The sequence below is a fragment of the Mustelus asterias genome, chromosome 3 (assembly GCF_964213995.1).
Source record: "Mustelus asterias chromosome 3, sMusAst1.hap1.1, whole genome shotgun sequence".
In the NCBI taxonomy this organism is placed as follows: domain Eukaryota; kingdom Metazoa; phylum Chordata; class Chondrichthyes; order Carcharhiniformes; family Triakidae; genus Mustelus; species Mustelus asterias.
In genome coordinates, this window is record NC_135803.1 from 147,985,024 (window position 1) to 148,006,102 (window position 21,079).

General features: G+C 48.2%; 1 protein-coding gene across 2 annotated transcripts in view; it reads left to right on the top strand.

The window, feature by feature from the left end:
• The window catches only part of LOC144491702 (ubiquitin-like modifier-activating enzyme 1), a 288,773-nt gene that overhangs the window by 115,795 nt on the left and 151,899 nt on the right, over window positions 1-21,079 (top strand). For both annotated transcript variants that reach the window (XM_078209895.1, XM_078209896.1), the window contains exon 18: window positions 3,308-3,382. In XM_078209895.1, the coding sequence (XP_078066021.1) occupies window positions 3,308-3,382 (75 nt within the window). The remainder of the gene's footprint in view (window positions 1-3,307; window positions 3,383-21,079) is intronic.

Here is a 21,079-nt window from a genome sequence, read left to right on the forward strand (position 1 = left end):
TTCTAACAGACACTGGACTGCCCACCAGCACAATTTACATGTGGATTTCCACTTATCACAGCACTGAAGCAAATTATGACAAACAGCAGCACAACGCTGCTGTGAACCCCAATGTCGCAGGTTTTTAACATGCACCGAGCTGTCTCGTTAGAATTCATCCTGTTCTGAATATTGGAGGTGGTAATTAGTCTTGTAACAACAATCGGCTCAATCTGAAGCCAGAGTTAATGATAAATCTGCCTCAATTAGGCTGTGGTAGATTGGCCACAGTCTCCAGTTCAAGGGAAAGTCTTAATGCTCCCCTGGTGGGGCATCACGGTGGCACAGTGGTTAGCACTGCTGCCTCACAGCACCAGGGACCTGGTTCATTCCGGCCTCGGGTCACTGTCTGTGTGGAGTCTGCACATTCTCCCCGTGTCTGCGTGGGTTTCCTCCGGGCGCTCCAGTTTCCTCCCACAGTCCCAAAGATGTGCGGGTTAGATGGATTGGCCGTGTTAAATTGCCCCTTAATGTCAGGGGTACTAGCTAGGGTAAATGCATGGGGTTATGGGATAGGGCTGGGTGGGATGTGGTCAGTACAGACTCGAGGGGCCGAATGGCCTCCTTCTGCACTGTAGGGATTCTATGGTTCTACTTGGTCCAGGTGGAAGAGAGCAGTTGAGTTCCACCAGCCAGCAGAGTCGCAGGCTTGCAGTCCAGTCTACACTGAGTTCACACACCTCACATGGACCAATCGGGATGGCACAGTGGTTAACACTGCTGCCTCACAGTGCCAGGGACCCAGGTTCGATTCCCAGCTTGGGTCACTGTCTGTGCAGTGTCTCCACATTCTCCCCGTGTCTGCGTGGGTTTCCTCCGGGTGCTCCGGTTTCCTCCCACAGTCCGAAAGACGTGCGGGTTAGGTGCATTGGCCATGCTAAATTCTCCCTCAGTGTATCCGAACAGGCGCCAGAATGTGGCGACTAGGGGATTTTCACAGTAACTTCATTGGAGTGTGAATGTAAGCCTACTTGTGACTAGTAAATAAACTTTAAATAAAAGTGTTGATGGCGTTTACAGAGGGGGTGCTATAGAGGGAGTACAGCGAAGGTTAACCAGGCTGATTCCTGGGGTGGCAGGCCTGTCATATGGGGAGAGACTATGTTGGTTAGGATTATATTCACTGGAGTTTAGAAGAGTGAGAGGAGATCTCAGAGAAACTTATAAAATTCTAACAGGGTTCGACAGGGTAGATTCAGAAAGAATGTTCCCAATGGTGAGGGAGTCCAGAACTAGGGTCATAGTTTGAGGATAAGGGGTAAACCTTTCAGGAGTGAGGTGGGGAGAAATGTCTTCACCCAAAAGGTGGTGAATGTGTGGAATTCACTACCACAGAATGTAGTTGAGGCAAAAACTTTGTGTGTGATTTCAAGAAGAAATTAGATATAGCTCATGGGGCTGAACGGATCAAGAGATATGGAGGAAGGGGGGGATCAGGATAATGAATTCGATGATCAGCCATGATCAAAATGAATGGCGGAGCAGGCTCGAAGGGCCGAATGGCCTTCTCCTGCTTCTAGTTTCTATGTTTAATACCTGGATCCCGGGGCTAATGATACTGAAAACATCACCTCCAAACTTCGTAAGAATTCACTTTGTCAGTGATTTGTTTTCTTACAATTCAACAGTGATGACTCTTGGCTACAGAGTTCTTTGGGAGTTTGTGACTATGTAAATGCAAGTTCTTCCTTTTAATGGACAAGTGGAATTTGTTTCTGTTCCTCCAGGAGCTGTGACCTCCTGTTTTATGTAACAGAAGTGTGAATTTATCAAGTGACTAACATGCTTTCCCTCACTCTTAAGTCGTTAATGGCAGCAACCGGATGTGTGAAAAGCGCACACTTTGAAACTTGTTTTTATTTTGGAGATGGAATGGTAATATTTAGCACTGCGGCCTAGCTGTCAAAGGCATGACCTGTGTTTTCAAATATAAAGGCCTGGATTTTCACCCTCAAGATGGGTTGTGAGATTTGGGACAACTTCCGACATGTCCCATCCCGCCTTGGGAGAAAGTGCCAGGAAAACAGTGGATTTTCATTCCATGGATGTGGGTTGGGGATGGGGTGAGGTAGTGTGCGTGAGGGCCACAGTCAGGCCTGCCTACCCCAGAGAAGTTCAGAGGCAGCCACAGGGGCTGTATGCTGGGTGCCAAGGTGGGCTGTTTGGAAGGCTCGCCTCAGTGCTTGGGGACCTTGTCTCAGTTACAATTGAAAAGTAAACCACTCTAGCCCCCATCACCTCTCACCCCACTCACACAGACTCCATGCCCCACCCATGCCATCTCAAGCCCCCCATCCACCCTTTATGACACCTCATGCCTGCCCATGCCAAGGTATGGCATTTTCTTGTCCATGCGCCCACTATACACTGTGTTGAACAAATTTACCCTAAAGTGATGAAACTCCCTACAAAGCAATAAGAATTGTGCAATTGACAGAAGAAATCAGAGAGCCGGAACTATCAATCAAGCAATGTTTTCCCTGGGGGGCGTGGAATCAGCTATTTTAACAGTCTAATGGATTTTCTGGGCTCTCCGCCAATCTGAAAACATTTAGTTACCCAAGATAAAGAGGTTTCAAGTGCTTGCAGTTTCTGTTGTTGATACTTTACAGGTTCTGGATGATTGATACTTTTATTGGCATGGATTAAAAAGGAGTTTTTTTTTGGAAAGTGGAACGTTATCGATGAATGACTTATTGTCACTATAGGGTTCATTGATTGTATACAGTGGTTAGTGGGTGAATGGCCATGGAAGTGCCATAGCTTGGCATGGGAGATAAGAGCAGCCATAGGAGTTGGGTGTGGGAGGCATACCTCAGCATGGGAAGGGTAGGGGAACACGAGGAGGATCTTTGAACTTGCCTTTCAAAAGGTTCCCTCGTGGACAATGCTTCACAATACCCCTGAGGCACCGTGAGCCGTGACTCACTGAAAACCTGGTCCGGTTCCATGAAAGCTGTGGAGTAGCATGTGCCTATTCTCGCAATGGAGTCGGCCAGGTAGGGAGTGCAGGCTGCGCACTCAAGACCTCCACCAGCCTGCATCCTTAAAAAACTCGACTGAAAATCAGAAACCCAGGGGATGGGGATCGGGAATCCCAGAATCGGATCCTGGCTGCCACTTTCATCCCTCACGGAGTCTCCCCGACTGGGTGAAAAACCACAAGTGTTAAAAGCTTGGATTGTCCCTTTCTGTAATATTGTTCTGTTTGGATTGAGTTTGCCTGTGCTGGACTGTAACATGATCAAATCCCCTCATTTTCTTGCAGGTTACATCTTCAGGAGCTCCTTTCTGGTCAGGTACGAAGAGATGTCCCCATCCTCTGGAATTTGATCCTGGCAATGTAAGTGCTAACTCCCACCCATTCAGTATATCTCTGCACAATGCCTTGTTAGTGCAAGGGAGTAAAGTAAGAAGTGGACTGTGACTCTATTGAGTTTTCAGGTAGAATGGTGGATGGGTACTTTTTTATTTGATTTGATTTGATTTATTAACGTCACATGTATTAGTACACAGTGAAAAGTATTGTTTCTTGCGCGCTATACAGATAAAGCATACCATTCATAGAGAAGGAAAGGAGAGAGTGGAGAATGTAGTGTTACAGTCCTCACTGGGGTGTAGAGAAAGATTAACTTAATGCGAGGTATCTTTTTCCCGACGGAAGAAGGTGGAAGAAAGTATGTCCGGGGTGCGTGGGGTCCTTAATTATGCTGGCTGCTTTGTCGAGGCAGCGGGAAGTTTAGACAGAGTCGATGGATGGGAGGCTGGTTTGAGTGATGGACTGGGGTTCGTTCACGACCCTTTGTAATTGCTTGCGGTCTTGGGCAGAGCAAGAGCCATACCAAGCTGTGATACAACCAGAAATAATGCTTTCTATGGTGCATCTGTAAAAGTTGGTGAGAATCGTAGCTGACGTGCCGAATTTCCTTAGTCTTCTGAGAAAGTAGAGGCATTGGTGGGCTTTCTTAACTATAGTGTCGGCATGGGGGGACCAGGACAGGTTGTTGGTGATCCGGACACCTAAAAAACTGAAGCTCTTGACCATTGTCCCCATTGATGTAGACTGGGGCATGTTCTCCACGACGCTGACCATAAATCGACCGTATCAGTCAACCGGCGCATAATTCAACCCCATTTTCCTGAAAATCGTGTTTTTGCACATACTTGGCATATAAGTCGACCTCCTTTTCAGCCACAACATGCTAGCCTCGCATTAGTAATTAACCTCAAATTTTCTCTCCCGGGGATGCATGTTTTCCTGACCAGTTCCGTATAACTGGGCATAAGGGATCAAGCAAGCGATGTTGTAACGGTCGTGGGAGTTTTAGACACGCCCACTCTTTGCATCAGAAGAAGACAATATTTCAAAATGGCAGCTAACCACACCCAATGCGGCGTTCCACTTTTATGCTCAGCGTATAAGTCAGCCCCCGTTTCCAAGGGATTTTTTGAGGCTTTGAAGCTTGACGTATATACCGACATCCGTAGTATAAGGTTGGGAGGGGTTGCGCTGTACGACACCCCAGTGGTGAGGTGGACAGAGTATGAAGCACCGATACACATGAGGGGTGTGAGCTAAGCGTAGCCAGTTCACTAGGCATGGTGGCACAGTGGTTAGCACTGCAGCCTTACAGCGCCAAGGACCCGGGTTCGATTCCCAGCTTGGGTAATTGTCTGTGTGGAGTTTGCACGTTCTCCCCGTGTCTGTGTGGGTTTCCCCTGGGTGCTCCGGTTTCCTCCCACAGTCTGAAAGACGTGCTGGTTAGGTGCATTGGGCCTGCTAAATTCTCCCTCAGTGTACCCAACAGGCGCCAGAGTGTGGCGACTAGGGGACTTTCACAGTAACTTCATTGCAGTGTTAATCATAGAATCTTTACAGTACAGAAGGAGGCCATTCGGCCCATCGAGCCTGCACTGACAACAAATCCACCCTGGCCCTGTAACCCCATCCTGCTAATCCCCCCGAAACTAGGGTCAATTAAGTATGGCCAATCAACCTAACCCACACATCTTTGCCATGTGGGAGGAAACCGGAGCACCCGGAGGAAACCCACGCAGACACGGGGAGACTGTGCAAACTTCGCACAGACAGTGACCCAAGCCGGGAATTGAACCCGGGTCCCTGGCGTTGTGAGGCAGCAGTGCCACTCATTGGTAAATGTAAGCCTACTTGTGACACCAAAAAATGAACTAAAAAACTATTTTGACCATTGTAAAAAGATAAAACACTGTGAGGAGAGGGATAAAGGGGGCAATTAGAGAAGCAGACATGTTGCGTTGATTATGTGGTCAGAGATCGGCAATGGTGAGGAGCCTGAGATCTGAACTGGAGGCTGGTGAGATTGGAGCCCTAAAAATAATAATCAAATGGAGTTTGGAGTGGGGGGGGGTGGGAGAATGTTCATTAAACATTAGATCGATTGTCTGAAAACAGGAGTATTTCCACAGGAAAGGTCCATCCGAATGATCTGACCTCTCGCTGTTGATGGCCGAGTGTGAACGTTGTGTGAGATCGAATGTCAGTCCACCGGTGGGTTCTCACGACTCTCAAAAGGCCAGATGTCAGTGTCTTGCTCACAGAGGAAATCCTGTGCCAAGCGACCCCGAGTCTTGTGCTGGCTGTTTCGTGAAGATATTCCAAACAGCCCGCTCCAAATCCCTTTGCTCTCCTGCCACCATTTCAGGCCCTGATTGGTGAGGTTGAGTGAGGGGTTGCATGGAGGAGGGGAGCAGAAGTGTGGGGGGGGGTTCAACGCAGGGAAGGGTTAATGCGTTACAGCAGAGGCGGCATGTTGTAACACATTGATACATCCCGTCATTGTGAACAGGCAGAGAGAATCCTGCCGTCTGTGTAACCGTGGCAACTGCACCCATTTTAACTTCTTAATATTCTCAGCTGCGGTGAGGGTTTCCAGGAAGTGTGACCTCTGGTGCATTTAAACCGGCTTCTACCTGATATCCTCCACATATTGTTCCATTCACACTCCAACTTCCTGTTCAACTCCAGGACTCGCATTAACTCTCATGGTTTATGAATGGAAGTGAAGGAGGCGACAACATAAACATCAGCAGTGTTGCAGCTTTGAGCGGCTGCAAAGGGATCTAGCCCCAACTGCAAGGTGCAGCGGGACCATTCAGCAAACAAAACAGCAGAGGGGGAAGCTGAACGCCTGCCAGTATTCCGTCCTCATCTTTTACTCTTTGCAAGACTGCGTCGAACGCTTTTCTTTAAAGTTCTTTCATTCTGTCAATGTACTCCAGTTCAAAACGGTAATCGCCAGGAAGTAAATGGGGTGGAGAGAGTTACACCGTGAGGACAAGCTGCTTGTATTTTCTTGGGTAACAGTGGTTCGCACTGCTGCCTCACAGCGCCAGGGACCCGGGTTCAATTCCCAGCTTGGGTCACTGTCTGTGCGGAGTTTGCACGTTCTCCCCGTATCTGCGTGGGCTTCCTCCCGATGCTCCGATTTCTGCCCTCAGTCCGAAAGATGTACTGGTTAGGTGCATTGGCCATGCTAAATTCTCCCTCTGTGTACCCGAACAGGTGCTGGAGTGTGGCGACTCGGGGATTTTCACAGTAACTTCATTGCAGTGTTAATGGAAACCTACTTGTGACACTAATACATAAACTTTAAGGGTATGAGCGAGGTTGAGCAGTGAGGTAAAACTCTGAGGTGATTCCTTTTGCTCGGAAGAGTTTTTTTTGTGTGCATCGCTGGCTGGCCAGCATTTATTGCCCATCCCTAGTTGCCCTTGAGAAGGTGGTGGTGAGCTGCCTTCTTGAATCGCTGCAGTCCAGGTGCTGTGGGTTGGCCCACAATGCCGTTAGGGAGGGAATTCCAGGATTTTGACCCAGTGACTGTGAAGGAACGGCGATATATTTCCAAGTCGGGATGGTGAGTGGCTTGGAGGGGAACTTGCAGGTGGTGGTGTTCCCATGTATCTGCTGCCCTTGTCCTTCGAGATGGAAGTGGTCGTGGGTTTGGAAGGTGCTGTCTAAGGATCTTTGGTGAATTGCTGCAGTGCATCTTGATTAGCTATCAGACTGCCACAATCTGACTGCCTTGAGACGGGCTACGCACTGACCCTTGAACTGGCTTGGTGACCTCCCAAAACACTCCCAGAGAGTCCCAACCTTGTCACGAGACAGGAACCAGAAATGTCCCGTAACTTAAATGTCACAATCTCCACGGACTGTGAAATTAGCACCCTGCGAAACCCAGATCCATGGATTTCATGACTGGAGTTAAAGAGATACTGTTTCCTCTGATTGGGGAAATGAAGAATTAGGGAGAGTAACTTTAAAATTAGAACTGGACCAGTCAGGAGTGAAATCCGGAAGCTCTCGCTTTCTAAAGTTTGGTGGAAGGCTGGAATTCTCCCGCAGGAAGATCCCCCAGGAGATGAATTGCTTGGAGTGCATGATGGTGGACATTGTGCAAGGCCGATTGAACTAACCGCCTGAAATGGGTTGATGATTAATGTTTGTCCTGCACTTTCTTCATTCTGTATGGAGGGAGGATTCCATTTGGAGTGCTTGCAGAAGGGAACTTAGTGAAAATGAAAGTGTGTGGGGATGGGTCAGAGGGGAGTGGAAGAGGCAGGACTTGGCAACAGCCTTTCCTCAAAGAGACCAGAATAGGGAGATCACTGAAGTACATGGTGGGATGTCACTGATATAAGTGGTGGAAGTTCAGTGATTAATCCCTAATTAATTCACCTTGGGGATTGCCTGAGTTGGAATCTTTAGCAATAGCTCAGTAAATGCGGATAACTAAAGTAAAGTTAGAGAGGGAATGGTTAGATAAGTACTTTGCCAGTATGGGAATTAACCACAAAGTTCCCTTTTTATTCTCTACACTTGAGGTGCAAAGTTAAGTTGTTCATTCTTGCTATGCGGATAATTGGACAGGGTCATGGAATTCAAGTAGATCATTACATTAGAAGAATTAGCATGGGTATAAATTCAATGAGCTAACTCAATTCCTCTGTGCAGTAATTTCTACTGCATTTTTGTATATAAAACTGTCATCACCCCAAACATTATTGATGGCAATAGTAGGTCTTGCACCATCAGTGCAAACCAGGGAGTGCTAGTCCCTTACAGAATACTGAGAGGCCTAGATAGGTTGGACGTGGAGAGGATGTTTCCACTAGTGGGAGAAACCTGAACTCAAGGGCACAACCTCAGAGTGAAAGGACGTTCCTTTAAACTGAGATAAGGAGGAATTTCTTCAACCAGAGGGTGGCAAATCTGTGGAACTCATTGCCACAGAGGCCATTGAGTGCCTTTAAGACCGAGATAGGTAGGTTCTTGATCAATAAGGGGATCCAGGGTTACGGGGAGAAGGCAAGAGAAAGGGGATGAGAATCATATCAGCCATGATTGAATGGCGGGGCAGACTCAATGGGCCGAATGGCCTAATTCTGCTTCCATATCTTATAGTCTGTCCCCTCTTCCTTCAATCTGAACACACACACATGCACACATACTGGACTGATAATCCAAAAAAAGGTAAGTTCAAATCCCACCATGGCAAGTTGTAAAATTGAGTTCCCAAATCCTGTCATTTATGGATTAATACTATCGATATTCATGTAGAAATCGGCCATGTTGGTTACAGGAAAATCCAACTGATTTAATAAACCACATATACTCAGTGGCTACCAAAGCGGGTCAGAGGCTCGGGATACTGCGGCGAGTAACTCACCTCCTGACTCCCCAAAGCCTGTCCACCATCTACAAGGCACAGGTCAGGAGTGTGATGGAATACTCCCCACTTGCCTGGATGGGTGCAGCTCCAACAACACTCAAGAAGCTTGACACCATCCAGGACAAAGCAGTCCACTTGATTGGCACCACATCCACAAACATCCACTCCCTCCACCACCGACGCTCAGTAGCAGCAGTGTGTACTATCTACAAGATGCACTGCAGCAATTCACCAAAGATCCTTAGACAGCATCTTCCAAACCCACGATCACTTCCATCTAGAAGGACAAGGGCAGCAGATACATGGGAACACCGCCACCTGCAAGTTCCCCTCCAAACCACTCACCAACCTGACTTGGAAATATATCGCCGTTCCTTCGCAGTCACTGGGTCAAAACCATTTCAGGCGGTTAGTTCAATCGGCCTTGCACAATGTCCACCATCATGCACTCCAAGCAATTCATCTCCTGGGGGATCTTCCTGCGGGAGAATTCCAGCCTTCCACCAAACTTTAGAAAGCGGGAGCTTCCGGATTTCACTCCTGACTGGTCCAGTTCTAATTTTAAAGTTACTCTCCCTAATTCTTCATTTCCCTGGAATTCCCTCTCTAACGGCATTGTGGGTCAACCCACAGCACGTGGACTGCAGCGATTCAAGAAGGCAGCTCACCACCACCTTCTCAAGGGCAACTAGGGATGGGCAATAAATTCTGGCCAGGCAGCAACGCCCATGTCCCACGAATGAATAAGAAAACAATTGCTTTTGAAGGTTAGGAATTGGACATCCCTTATGTCCAGTCTGGCCTTACACTGACTGCAGTCCCACAGAACCTGGTTGTCTCTTTATGTTGTCTGGAAGTTGTGCAGGAATCAACAGGCAAACAGAGAGAGGGCAATAAGTCCAATGTTGCCTCATCCTGAAATAAATTTTCACTAATCTGTGTAACCATAGAATCCCTACAGTGCAGGAGGAGGCCATTCGGCCCATCGAGTCTGTACTGACAACAATCCCACTCAGGCCCTATGCCCTTAATCCCACACATTTACCCTGCTAATCCCCCTGACACTCTGTTCAATTTAGCACGGCCAATCAACCTAACCGGCACATCTTTGGACTGTGGGAGGAAACCGGAGCACCCGGAGGAAACCCACACAGACACGGGGAGAACGTGCAAACTCCAAACAGGCAGTGATCCAAGCCGAGAATCAAACAGGCTCCCTGGTGTTGTGAGGCAGCGGTGCTGACCACCGTGCCACCGTGCCACCCACCGTTGCTTTGTTGCAGTGAATGTTTTATAGGAAGTACACTAAAAAGTTTTGTTTCAGAGGGCAGTTAAGAGTCAACCACATCGCTGTGGGACTGGAGTCACATGTAGGCCAGACCGCGTAAGGATTCCCTTCCCTAAAGGACATTAGGAAATGCACCTTTACTGTCCTCAGGCTGTGGGTTTTGTTCTGTGTTGAAGCTATATTTCCCAGCATTGTTGCCTTTTACATGGTGTGAACTAAAACAAGAACTTACAGTTAAATGGGGACTGGGTGCAGATTTTATTGTACTGCAGCTCTTGAAAACAACATCCATCCAAACAGAACAATATATGTGATTATTCACAATAAGAAGCAAAACTGATTACCAAAAGCGGTTACTGGAAAACAAGCCATGTGTGGGTTTTTGATTTGATTTATTATTGTTACATGTGTTGGGATTCAGTGAAAAGTATTGTTTCTTGCGCGCTATACAGACAAAGCATACTGTTCATAGAGTACATCGGAGAGAAGGAGAGGGTGCAGAACATAGTGTTACAGTCATAGCTAGGGTGTAGAGAAAGATCAGTTTCATATGAGGTAGGTCCATTCAAAATTTTGATGGGAGCAGGGAAGAAGGTTTTCTTGAGTCAGTTGGTGCGTGATCTCTGACTTTTGTATCTTTTTCCCAATGGAAGAAGGTGGAAGAGAGAATGTCCGGGTGCGTGGGATCCTTTTTTATTCATTTGTGGGACATGGGAGTCGCTGGCTGGCCAGCATTTATTGCCCATCCCTAGTTGCCCGAGGGCAGTTGAGAGTCAACCACATTGCTGTGGCTCTGGAGTCACTTGTAGGCCAGACCAGGTAAAGACGGCAGATTTCCTTCCCTGAAGGACATCAGTGAACCAGATGGGTTTTTCCAACAATGGTTTCACGGCCATCAGTGGATTCTTAATTCCAGATTTTTTTTATTGAATTCAAATTCCACCATCTGCCGTGGCGGGATTCGAACCCAGTTCCCCAGAACATGAGCTGAGTTTCTGGATTAACAGTCAAGCGATAATACCTCAAGTCCTTGATTATGCTGGCTGCTTTCGGCTGGTTGGATGTCGACAAAGAACCTTCCGCCTTGACGGGAAATGTGCACTGTTTAAAAATCAAGCCTCCCCTATTTCTCAACAAAGGACTGAGTCATTATCCGGACTGTATGAATTGTAATGGGTCTAACGTTGCAGAATCACGTGTGCCTGTTTGTACTCGCTCGCGATTTTATAACCTTAACATTGGAAACAATTGATGTGTAGGCGTGCTAACTAATCACTTCAAGGAAAGGCTAGACAAGTGGGAAATTACGTAGGCACTGAATGCTTTCTTTCTTTCCCATTTCTCTCTCTCTCTCTCTCTCCCTTTCCCAATTACACACGCCCAAATCCAACATGACCTTATTAGAATTTGAATGTCGCACCTTTTTTTTCAACCAATCACTGTCTGGCTGGTTGCTTGAATGCAGCACCACATGCCATCTGCCAGCCTGTCACTCGCTAGGCGAATGGCATTTTGGAAAGAGGTTATTGTGTTGCCCGGGTGAGCTAACTCCAGAGACTCCAGCCCTCATTTTATTCCGGTCCCTCCCTCTTCAAACACCTGCTCAATGAAATGCCCCGCGATGTATTGAGGTGATAAGCCATTCATAAATTTCTTTTTTTTTTAATAAACGTTGATAACAAGACTCGTGTCCCACCTGCTTGCAAGCCCAGACCCGACAGATGGTAGAGTGGGGACAGGTGATGGAAGAGAGGGAGGGCAGAGGGTGGGGATTGTGGCTGGTGATCTGACGAAATTCCTTCGCAGACTTAAAACCCGATCTTTTATACGGTGTGGAAATGAATGGGTAGATATTGAACGTGCGAACTGAGCTGGTATCTGATTTCCCGTTTAGAACTCTGCGGCCACTGCGACAGGTTTTCCAGTCAAATTGGCTGGGACTACTTTGGAAAAGACGTGAACTTTGAGGTTGATTTTAAAGCTAGAGAGAAAGATTAAGTGCGGTGTTATTCAGTCCCGTTGTATTGTTTTCAGGGAAGTCTAATCCAGCACGAAATGCAGCTATTCAAAGTGCCACCGGACTAAGTTAGGAAACAGACAAAGAGTTTCAGGCAATGCCAGCTATGACAGGTTGAGCTAGGGCACCGTGCCATCTCGGTATAACGTGCAGCTGAATAAAAATAAAACACCGCCAGCAATCTGAGGTCGAAACAGAAGATGCTGGAAATGGGCAGGAGAAGGATTTCTTTTATACAGCGGGTCATGAGGCAAAGGAGGCAATTTAAAAGCGATCATGATCTGAAAGGGTGAAACTTTGCAGGGCTTTGGGTGGCACGGTGGCGTGCTGCTCCCTCACAGCGCCAGGGACCCAGGTTCAGTTCCAGCCTCGGGTGACTTTCTGTGCAAAGTTTGCACATTATAGAAACCCTACAGTGCAGAAGGAGGCCATTCGGCCCATCGAGTCTGCACCGACCACAATCCCACCCAGACCCTACCCCCACATATTTACCCACTAATCCCTCTAATCTACGCATCAGGACTCTAAGGTCTCCCCCGTGTCTGCGTGGGTTTCCTCCGGGTGCTCCGGTTTCCTCCCACAGTCCAAAAATATGCAGGTTAGGTGGATTGGCCGTGCTAAATTGCCCCTTCATGTCAGGGGGGATTAGCAAGGGAAATACGTGGGGTTAGGAGGATAGAACCTGGGTGGGATTGTTGTCAGTGCAGACCCGATGGGCTGAATGGCCTCCTTCAGCACTGTAGGGATTCTGTGATTCTATGGCAAAAGGGCAGAAAAATGTGACTAACGGGATAGCTCTTTCAAAGATCCAGTACAGATATGAGGCTGAATGGCCTCTTTCTGTGCTGTACCATTCCATGAGGGTCCCTGGGATCTGTAAAGAGTAAAGGTAAGTTAACGCTTCAGGTGTGGGACCGCCCCATCAAAGGGACTACACCTGAAGCACAAACTGGTCTTTTTATGGACCCCACAGGGCAGCACAGTGGTTAGCACTGCTGCCTCACAGCGCAAGGGACCCGGGTTCGATTCCTGGCTTGGGTCACTGTCTATGCGGAGTCTGCACGTTCTCCCCGTGTCTGCGTGGGTTCCCTCCCACAGTCCAAAAGACATGCTGGCTAGGGTGCATTGTAAGAAGTTTAACAACACCAGGTTAAAGTCCAACAGGTTTATTTGGTAGCAAAAGCCACACAAGCTTTCGAAGCTCTAAGCCCCTTCTTCAGGTGAGTGGGAATTCTGTTCACAAACTTCTTACTGTGTTTACCCCAGTCCAACGCCGGCATCTCCACATCATGACTAGGGTGCATTGGCCATGCTAAATCCTCCCTCAGTGTACCCAAAGAGGTGGCAGAGCGTGGCGACTAGGGGATTTTCACAGTAACTTCATTGCAGTGTTAATGTAAGCCTACTTGCGGCAACAATAAATAAACTCTAAAAAAAACTTTAAACAATGGACTTGCCGTGTTCCTTGCGGCAGTTTCTATTTTAATCACAACTCGGATGGAGTGTGTTTGAACACTAAAACCAACAATGAAAGAGATTAGAATCAGATGGCATGTTCAGTTAATGGCCCAAAAAGACTGTAGCGAACCCAGGCGAGTATGATGATGATATTCATCTCCAACAAGCTTGCTAGCTTTTTAAAAAACTACAAATCCTGAAAGCTAAAATCATATCTCGAAGGTTTACATTTGTGAGAATGTAGCCTGAACAGTGTGTGATGCTTCAGTGGTGTTTATAAACACAGGAAGCTCGGATATACCGCCTTCAGTGTAGCAAGATCTTCCACGGCACTTCAGAGTAAGAAGTCTCACAACACCAGGTCAAAGTCCAACAGATTAATTTGCTATCACGAGCTTTCGGAGCACTGCTCCTTCATCAGGTGAGTCACCTGATGAAGAAGCAGCGCTCCGAAAGCTCGTGCTACCAAATAAACCTGTTGGACTTTAACCTGGTGTTGTGAGACTTCTTACTGTGCCCACCCCAGTCCAATGCCGGCATCTCCGCATCTTGACTACTTGAGAGGTGAGGGAATGATATTGGGTGGAGGAGGTTATGGGGATGGGAAGGAGTGAGGCAGTGGAGGGATTTTAGCAAGTGGATAAGGCTGTTGAATCTGAGGCTTTAGGGAATTGGGAGCCAATGAAAAGGCCAGATTATTGGACAAATTTGACCCAGTGCAGGATAGAAGATGGGGAGTAGAGTTCTGAATGAGCCGAATTATACAGACTTTGGAGGATGGGAGATCAGCCAAGAAAGCATTTGAACAACCGAATTAATCAGAGTGGTGACAAAGTTGGGGACAGAGGTAGACTATGACTTTGAGTTGATTTGATTTGCTTTATTATTGTCCCATGTATTAGTATACAATGAAAGGTATTGTTTCTTGCACGTTCATAGAGAAGGAAACGAGAGAGTGCAGAATGTAGTGTTACAGTCATAGCTAGGGTGTAGAGAAAGATCAACTTAGTGCAAGGTAGATCCGTTCAAAAGTCTGATAGCAGCAGGGAAGAAGCTGTTCTTGAGTCGGCTGGTACGTGATCTCAGACTTTTGTATCTTTTTCCCGACGGTAGAAGGTGGAAGAGAGAATGTCCGGGGTCCGTGGGGTACTTACTGTGGAAAGAGCAGGGCAGAGGGACTATTGGGGCAGCTCTCTGTCAGGGGGCTAGCATGGGCACTGTGGGCCGAATGGCCTCCTCGGTGATCTTTCCCGATCACGTGACTTTTCTGGTGCTGGGGAAGGGTGACCATTTTTGGTTGGAGAGAATTCGGAAGCTCAGCTTAGAGTCATCCAAGAGTTGGTAATGTCACAGAGAGGGCACCCTCTCTGTCCATAAAACATAAAAAACCAGGGGTTTCGTAAGAGAGACCAGTCTGTGCGAGGGCGACTTCTTTTTTGTCAGCCTGACAGTTCCGCAGCTATTGAAACCGAGTCCTTTTGAAGTCTAACTGTATAGCACAGTGACTGTCCTTGAACGTACTGGGTGGGATTCTACGGCCTCGCTCGGGCGAGACCAGAAATTCCCACCCGAGATCAATGGCGATTTCCGTTGTCGGACCCTCGCCCATGTCAATCCCGTGCTGGGCGAGGTGGTAATGTTCCGGCCATTGTCTCTCCCACTCTGTCACTGAGCTGTGAAATGATCACCTGACTCGATAAGTGGAAGTGACAGGTACTGTAGAGGCAGCTTTGCGGTCGAGGTACTCAGTTCTTCATTGGAAACAGGATTCCAGTGAACGCCGCCTCCCATTGCTGCAGTTCCGTTTTCCTCTTAACTTTCAGTTGTCGCTCCCTCAGTGCAGGCTTGCTGCAACTTGTCAGGTATCTGTCGAAACTACAAACACTTTCCTGGCACAGTAAACCTTTCAACTCTCTGCAAGGTCTGACACACAACTGTTGCACTTTTGACTAAGCTTCCAATTTATATTTAGTTGTTATTGTAAATTAGCACTTGGCAGAATTTGTATTCTCAGAACTATTCAGACTTGGTGTCAGCTGGTAGCACTGAGGCCTCGGGGTCAAGGGGTTATTAGTTTTTTTTAATATTCATTTGTGGGATATGGGCGTCGCTGGCTGGGCCAGCATTTATTGCCCGTCCCTAGTCACCGGAGGGCAGTTGAGAGTCAACCACATTGCTGTGGCTCTGGAGTCGCATGTAGGTCAGACCAGGTAAGGACGGCAGATTTCCTTCCCTAAAGGATGAGCACGCTGGCACAGTGGTTAGCACTGCTGCCTCGCAGCGCCAGGGACCTGGGTTCGATTCCCGGCTTGGGTCACTGTCTGTGTGGAGTTTGCACATTCTCCCCGTGTCTGCATGGGTTTCCTCCCGAGTGCTCCAGTTTCCTCCCACATTCTGAAAGACGTGCTGGTTAGGTACATTGACCCAGACTGTGGCGACTAGGGGAATTTCACAATAACTTAATTGCAGTGTTAATGTAAGCCTTACTTGTGACTAATAAATAAATAACCTTTAAAAAAACATTAGTGAACTAGATGGATTTTTCCGACAATTGTTTCACGGTCATCTGTAAATTCTTAATTCCAGATTTTATTTTTATTGAATTCAAGTTCCACCACCTGCCGTGATGGGATTTGAAACCGGGTCTCCAGAACATTAGCTGAGTTTCTGGATTAAATAATCTAGCGATTATACCACTAGGCCATCGCCTCCCCTTCGTTGAACATTTTGGGCCCAATTCTCCTCAGGAAAACTGGTGTAAATCACGATTGTTTTTTCAGTGGGAGTCCAGACTCGAATCTCCCACACTCAGTGCAATGCAGAGGTCACAATCGTGAATATCATTAAAAGCTCGAGGGGGCAGGGTTCATGCCAGAGTCTGACAGTTCCAGGTCTCTGCGCGTGCGCAGTGGCCCCCAACTGTCAGCCTGCAGTTTGCTGACCAACTCAATCGCTGGCCAGCCTGGGACCCCCGCAGTGCTGCCCTTCCAGCCACACCCCCCGTGCCCCACCTCCCACGGCCCAATCGCGACCAATCACGGCCTGCACAAGCATTCCTGGCCAGCACCGACCTCCCTGCTCCCCCCCGCCCCCGTCCCAGAGCACCGCAATCTCCAACCCCACCCCCCTCTCCCCCAGCAGTCCCCCCTGCACACACCCACTGTGGGAGGAAACCGGAGCACCCAGAGAAAGCCCATGTAGACACGGGCAGAACATGCAGACTCTGCACAGACAGTCACCCAAGCCGGGAATCATAACCGGGTCCCTGGTGTTGTGAGGCAGCAGTGCTAACCACTGTGCCCCTGGCAAACTGTGTTCATTCTCCCCAGTCATATATCTCGATTGAGCGCTTTGGAGCCTTAGGTAGGGAGAACTGAGCAATTCTTAGTCCACTCTGCGCGCTGCTATTTGTAGCAGTTGTCCTCTTCAACACTCATGGTGAAATCTAAAGTGTAGATACCCCCATCCTCTCACTGAAAGGAAGCTATGTCACAAATGCCTGGAAATAAGTCCGATATCAAACATACAAATCTAGCAATCAGGAGGAGGAGTAGGCCATTCAGCCCCTCGAGTCTGGTCCACCATTCAATGAGGTCTTGGCTGATCTTGTGCCCTCGCCTCCACATTCCTCCCTACACTCTCCCCATAACCTTTGACTCCCTCGTTATCTACTTCTGCCTTTCATTAATCAGGTTTTCTCCAGAGGTTCTGCTTTCACTTTCCGTCATTCGGTCTGAATTCAGGATAGGCCTGAATCCAGCTCTCTTGAATTTGCAATGACCTCATTCTACATTCGCTATTAATTTATTAAGGAGTGTAATGTGGCTCCACCCACATGAAACAACACTTTGAGGAAAACCACAGGTTCATTATTCTCGCAATGTTCCCCAGTGCTTTTCTTTTGGAAAGTTGATCTCACGTTTGACAGTTGGGGCGTTTTTCTTTTACACTTGAGTGTAAATCCCTCAAACTTTTTCCTTCAGTATTTCTCTCAAGGTTGTCTGGTCCCCAGTAACCTCACTAGCACACCTCTGAACCAGACGCCAGGGAGGACATTTCTAACTGAGTGTCAATCAGGCTTACCTTTTTTCCTTCTATGTTTAAGTTCATGTTTATTTATTAGTGTCACAAGTCGGCTTACATTAACATTGCAATGAAGTTACTGTGAAAATCCCCTAGTCGCCACACTCCGGCGTCTGTTCGGGTACACTGAGGGAGAATTTAGCACGGCCAATGCACCCTAACCAGCACATCTCTTGGATTGTGGGAGGAAACCGGAACACCCAGAGGAAACCCACGCAGACATGGGGAGAATGTGCAAACTCCACACAGACAGTGACCCAAGCCAGGAATCGAACCCGGGTCCCTGGCACTGTGAGGCAGCAGTGCTAACCGCTGTGCCATCGTGCCAGGGAGGAGGTGGAAATCCCATGGCCACCACTTGGGGCCTCCCTGTGGTGAGCTGGCCAAGATGAGGAACTCAGCGGCCCGGTGGTGGTGGTGGTGATGGCTGGAGGGGGCGGGGAGGTGGGCGATGATGGCTCAAAGCAGCCCAGTGTTAACTGTCTTGATTGCATGATGCACCTTCAAAACGGCCCACAGAGCTCCGTCACAAGTTCCCGAGACACTTATTGGATAACAGAAATAGCCCCAAGAGAAGTTCAAAAGGTAAATCCAGAAGGGAGGAAAGATATTTGCCCTCCCAAAACAGGGAGAACAATAGTTGGGTGATGATTAGCCTAACCTGGGGAATGAATTCAAGGTAGGTGGCTGAATGAATAATTTGACCTTGCTCCAGTGATGCAATCTAAACACGGTGAATGGAGTGCCCTGCTGTAACGCCAATAATCCTTGCATTTGTACAGTGTCACATCGGGCCCTGCAGACAGTGAATTGCTTTGAAGTGCGATGACTGGTGTTAAATCAGGAAATGCCGGCGAGGGAAGTTTCCCCGTCCCCTGTGGGTTCTCCGAACTGGATTTGTTTAACAGTTTGTGCGGTGTCCTTTAATCCAAATGCCTTTTGCATGTGCTTTCGAGCCAGATGTGTTTTCTGTTAAAGTATTACAGCTGGCTGCAGCAATCCTGAATCCAACATCCCGGTTTTTCCTCGCCCCCTCTCTCTCGGCCGGCAGGTCCCATCATTTAGCTGAATGGCTTCACCAGTCTCGGAGCCGTGTGATTAATTTTTATGATTCATCCATTCTGCTGCTCTGGGTTCCTTTGACAATCCGCTCTCCGTGGTGGTAGCACCTACCTATTCTTGCTGTCCTCCTCTTGTTCATGTTCCTTTCGATTCTTCCTTGGCTGTGAGCCAGCGGAACCTAGTCCAGCGATGGGCAACCTGGGCTAGTGAGTGGGTCGCGCGAGTGGCCCTCCTCCATCTCAGGGGGCCGCAAGATTGAAATCGGACTTGCTCGCTCACCACGATCCCATGAATGAGATTAAATACATTTACTACATGTGGAATATTTCATGACAAGTTATACAAAATGCTTTATAATTCCTATATTCATAGGACTGTCAACGGCAAATGGAAAAACAAAAGAAATATTGATGCTTTGGACTCAGAGCACAGCTCTCACAGTCAATGTTGTGAGCAATTAGCACGCAGCTCACTTCACTTGCCCTTGCTTTACGTGCAAATCACTTCACTCAGACAAGTAGGAAAAAAGCTACGCAGACAGCAATCAGCGGAATCATAGAATCCCTACAGTGCTATCGGCAGGTGGTCACACCGGGACCACGGGAGGAGGGTAACTGGGTAACAGTGAGGAAGGAGAAAGCTCGGTTGATGGTGAGCACCCCGGTGGATGTGCCCCTTAATAATAAGTACTCCTGTCTGAGTACTACTGGGGTGGACAGCCCACCTGGGGGAAGCAGCGGTGGCAGTGTCTCTGGAGCTGAGCCTGGCCCAGTAGTGCAAAAGGGTAAGGAAAGGAGGGTAGTGCTAATTGGGGACTCTACGGTGAGGGGGTCAGATAGGCGTTTTTGCGGACACAGACGGGACTCTCGGATGGTGGTTTGCCTCCCTGGTGCAGGGATCCGGGATGTCTCTGGTCGAGTCCCAGAAATCCTGAAGGGGGAGGGAGAGGAGCCGAAGGTCGTGATGCATATAGGTACTGCTGACATAGGTAGGAAGAGGGAAGGGGTCATGAAAAGAGAATATAGGGAGTTAGGTAGACAGCTGAGAAAGAGGAATGCAAAGGTAGTAATCTCGGGATTGCTGCCTGTGCCGCGGGAGAGTGAGAACAGGAATCGGTGGAGAATGAATGCGTGGCTGAGGGACTGGAGCAAGGGACAAGGATTTGGGTACTTGGATCATTGGGACCTCTTTAGGGGCAGGTGTGACCTGTTTAAAAAAGACGGGTGGCACTTGAATCCCAGGGGGACCAATATCCTGGCGGGAAGGTTGGCTAAGGCTACTGGAGAGACTTTAAACTAGAAAGGTTGGGGGGAGGGAATCGAAATGAGGGGACTGAGAGCGAGGAGGTTAGCTCGCAAATAGATAAGGAATGTAAACAGGGTAAGAGGGAGGTTAGACGAGTGATGGAGAAGGGAAGTGCTCAGGCTGAAGGTCTGAGATGTGTCTATTTTAATGCCAGGAGTGTAGTGAATAAAGTGGATGAGCTTAGAGCGTGGATTGCTGCTTCGAATTGTGATGTGGTGGCCATTACGGAGACTTGGATGTCTCAGGGACAGGACTGGGTGCTTCAGGTGCCGGGTTTTAGATGTTTCAGGAAGGACAGGGAGGGAGGCAAGAGAGGGGGGGGAGTGGCACTGTTGATCAGGGATAGTGTCACGGCTGTAGAGAAGGTGGACGCCGTGGAGGGATTGACTACGGAGTCTCTGTGGGTGGAGGTTAGGAACAGGAAGGGGTCGGTAACGTTGCTGGGTGTTTTCTATAGGCCGCCCAATAGTAACAGAGATGTTGAGGAGCAGATGGGGAAACAGATCCTGGAGAGATGTAGGAATAACAGAGTTGTCGTGATGGGAGATTTTAATTTCCCAAACATAGATTGGAATATCCCTAGGGCTAGGGGTTTGGATGGAGAGGCGTTTGTTAGGTGTGTCCAGGAGAGTTTCCTGACACAGTATGTGGATAAGCCTACTAGAGGAGAGGCTGTACTTGATCTGGTGCTGGCTAATGAACCTGGACAGGTGGAGGATCTCTCGGTGGGTGAGCATCTTGGGGATAGCGATCATAATTCTATCTCCTTCACGATAGCATTGGAAAGAGATAGGATCAGGCAGGCTAGGAAAGTGTTTCTCTGGAGTAAAGGGAAATACAGTGTCATCAGGGAGGAAATTAGACGGGTAAATTGGAAGGAGGCATTCTTGGGGAAAAGTACCGAAGGAAAGTGGAGGATTTTCAAGGAATGTTTGTCTGGAGCTCTGCATGACAACGTTCCGATGAGACAGGGGGGTGTTGGTAGGGTACGGGAACCGTGGTGCACGAAGGTTGTGATGAACCTGGTGAATAAGAAAAGAGAGGCGTACAGAAGGTTCAGAGAGCTAGGAGGTGTTAAGGATTTAGAGGAGTATACGGGATGTAGGAAGGAGC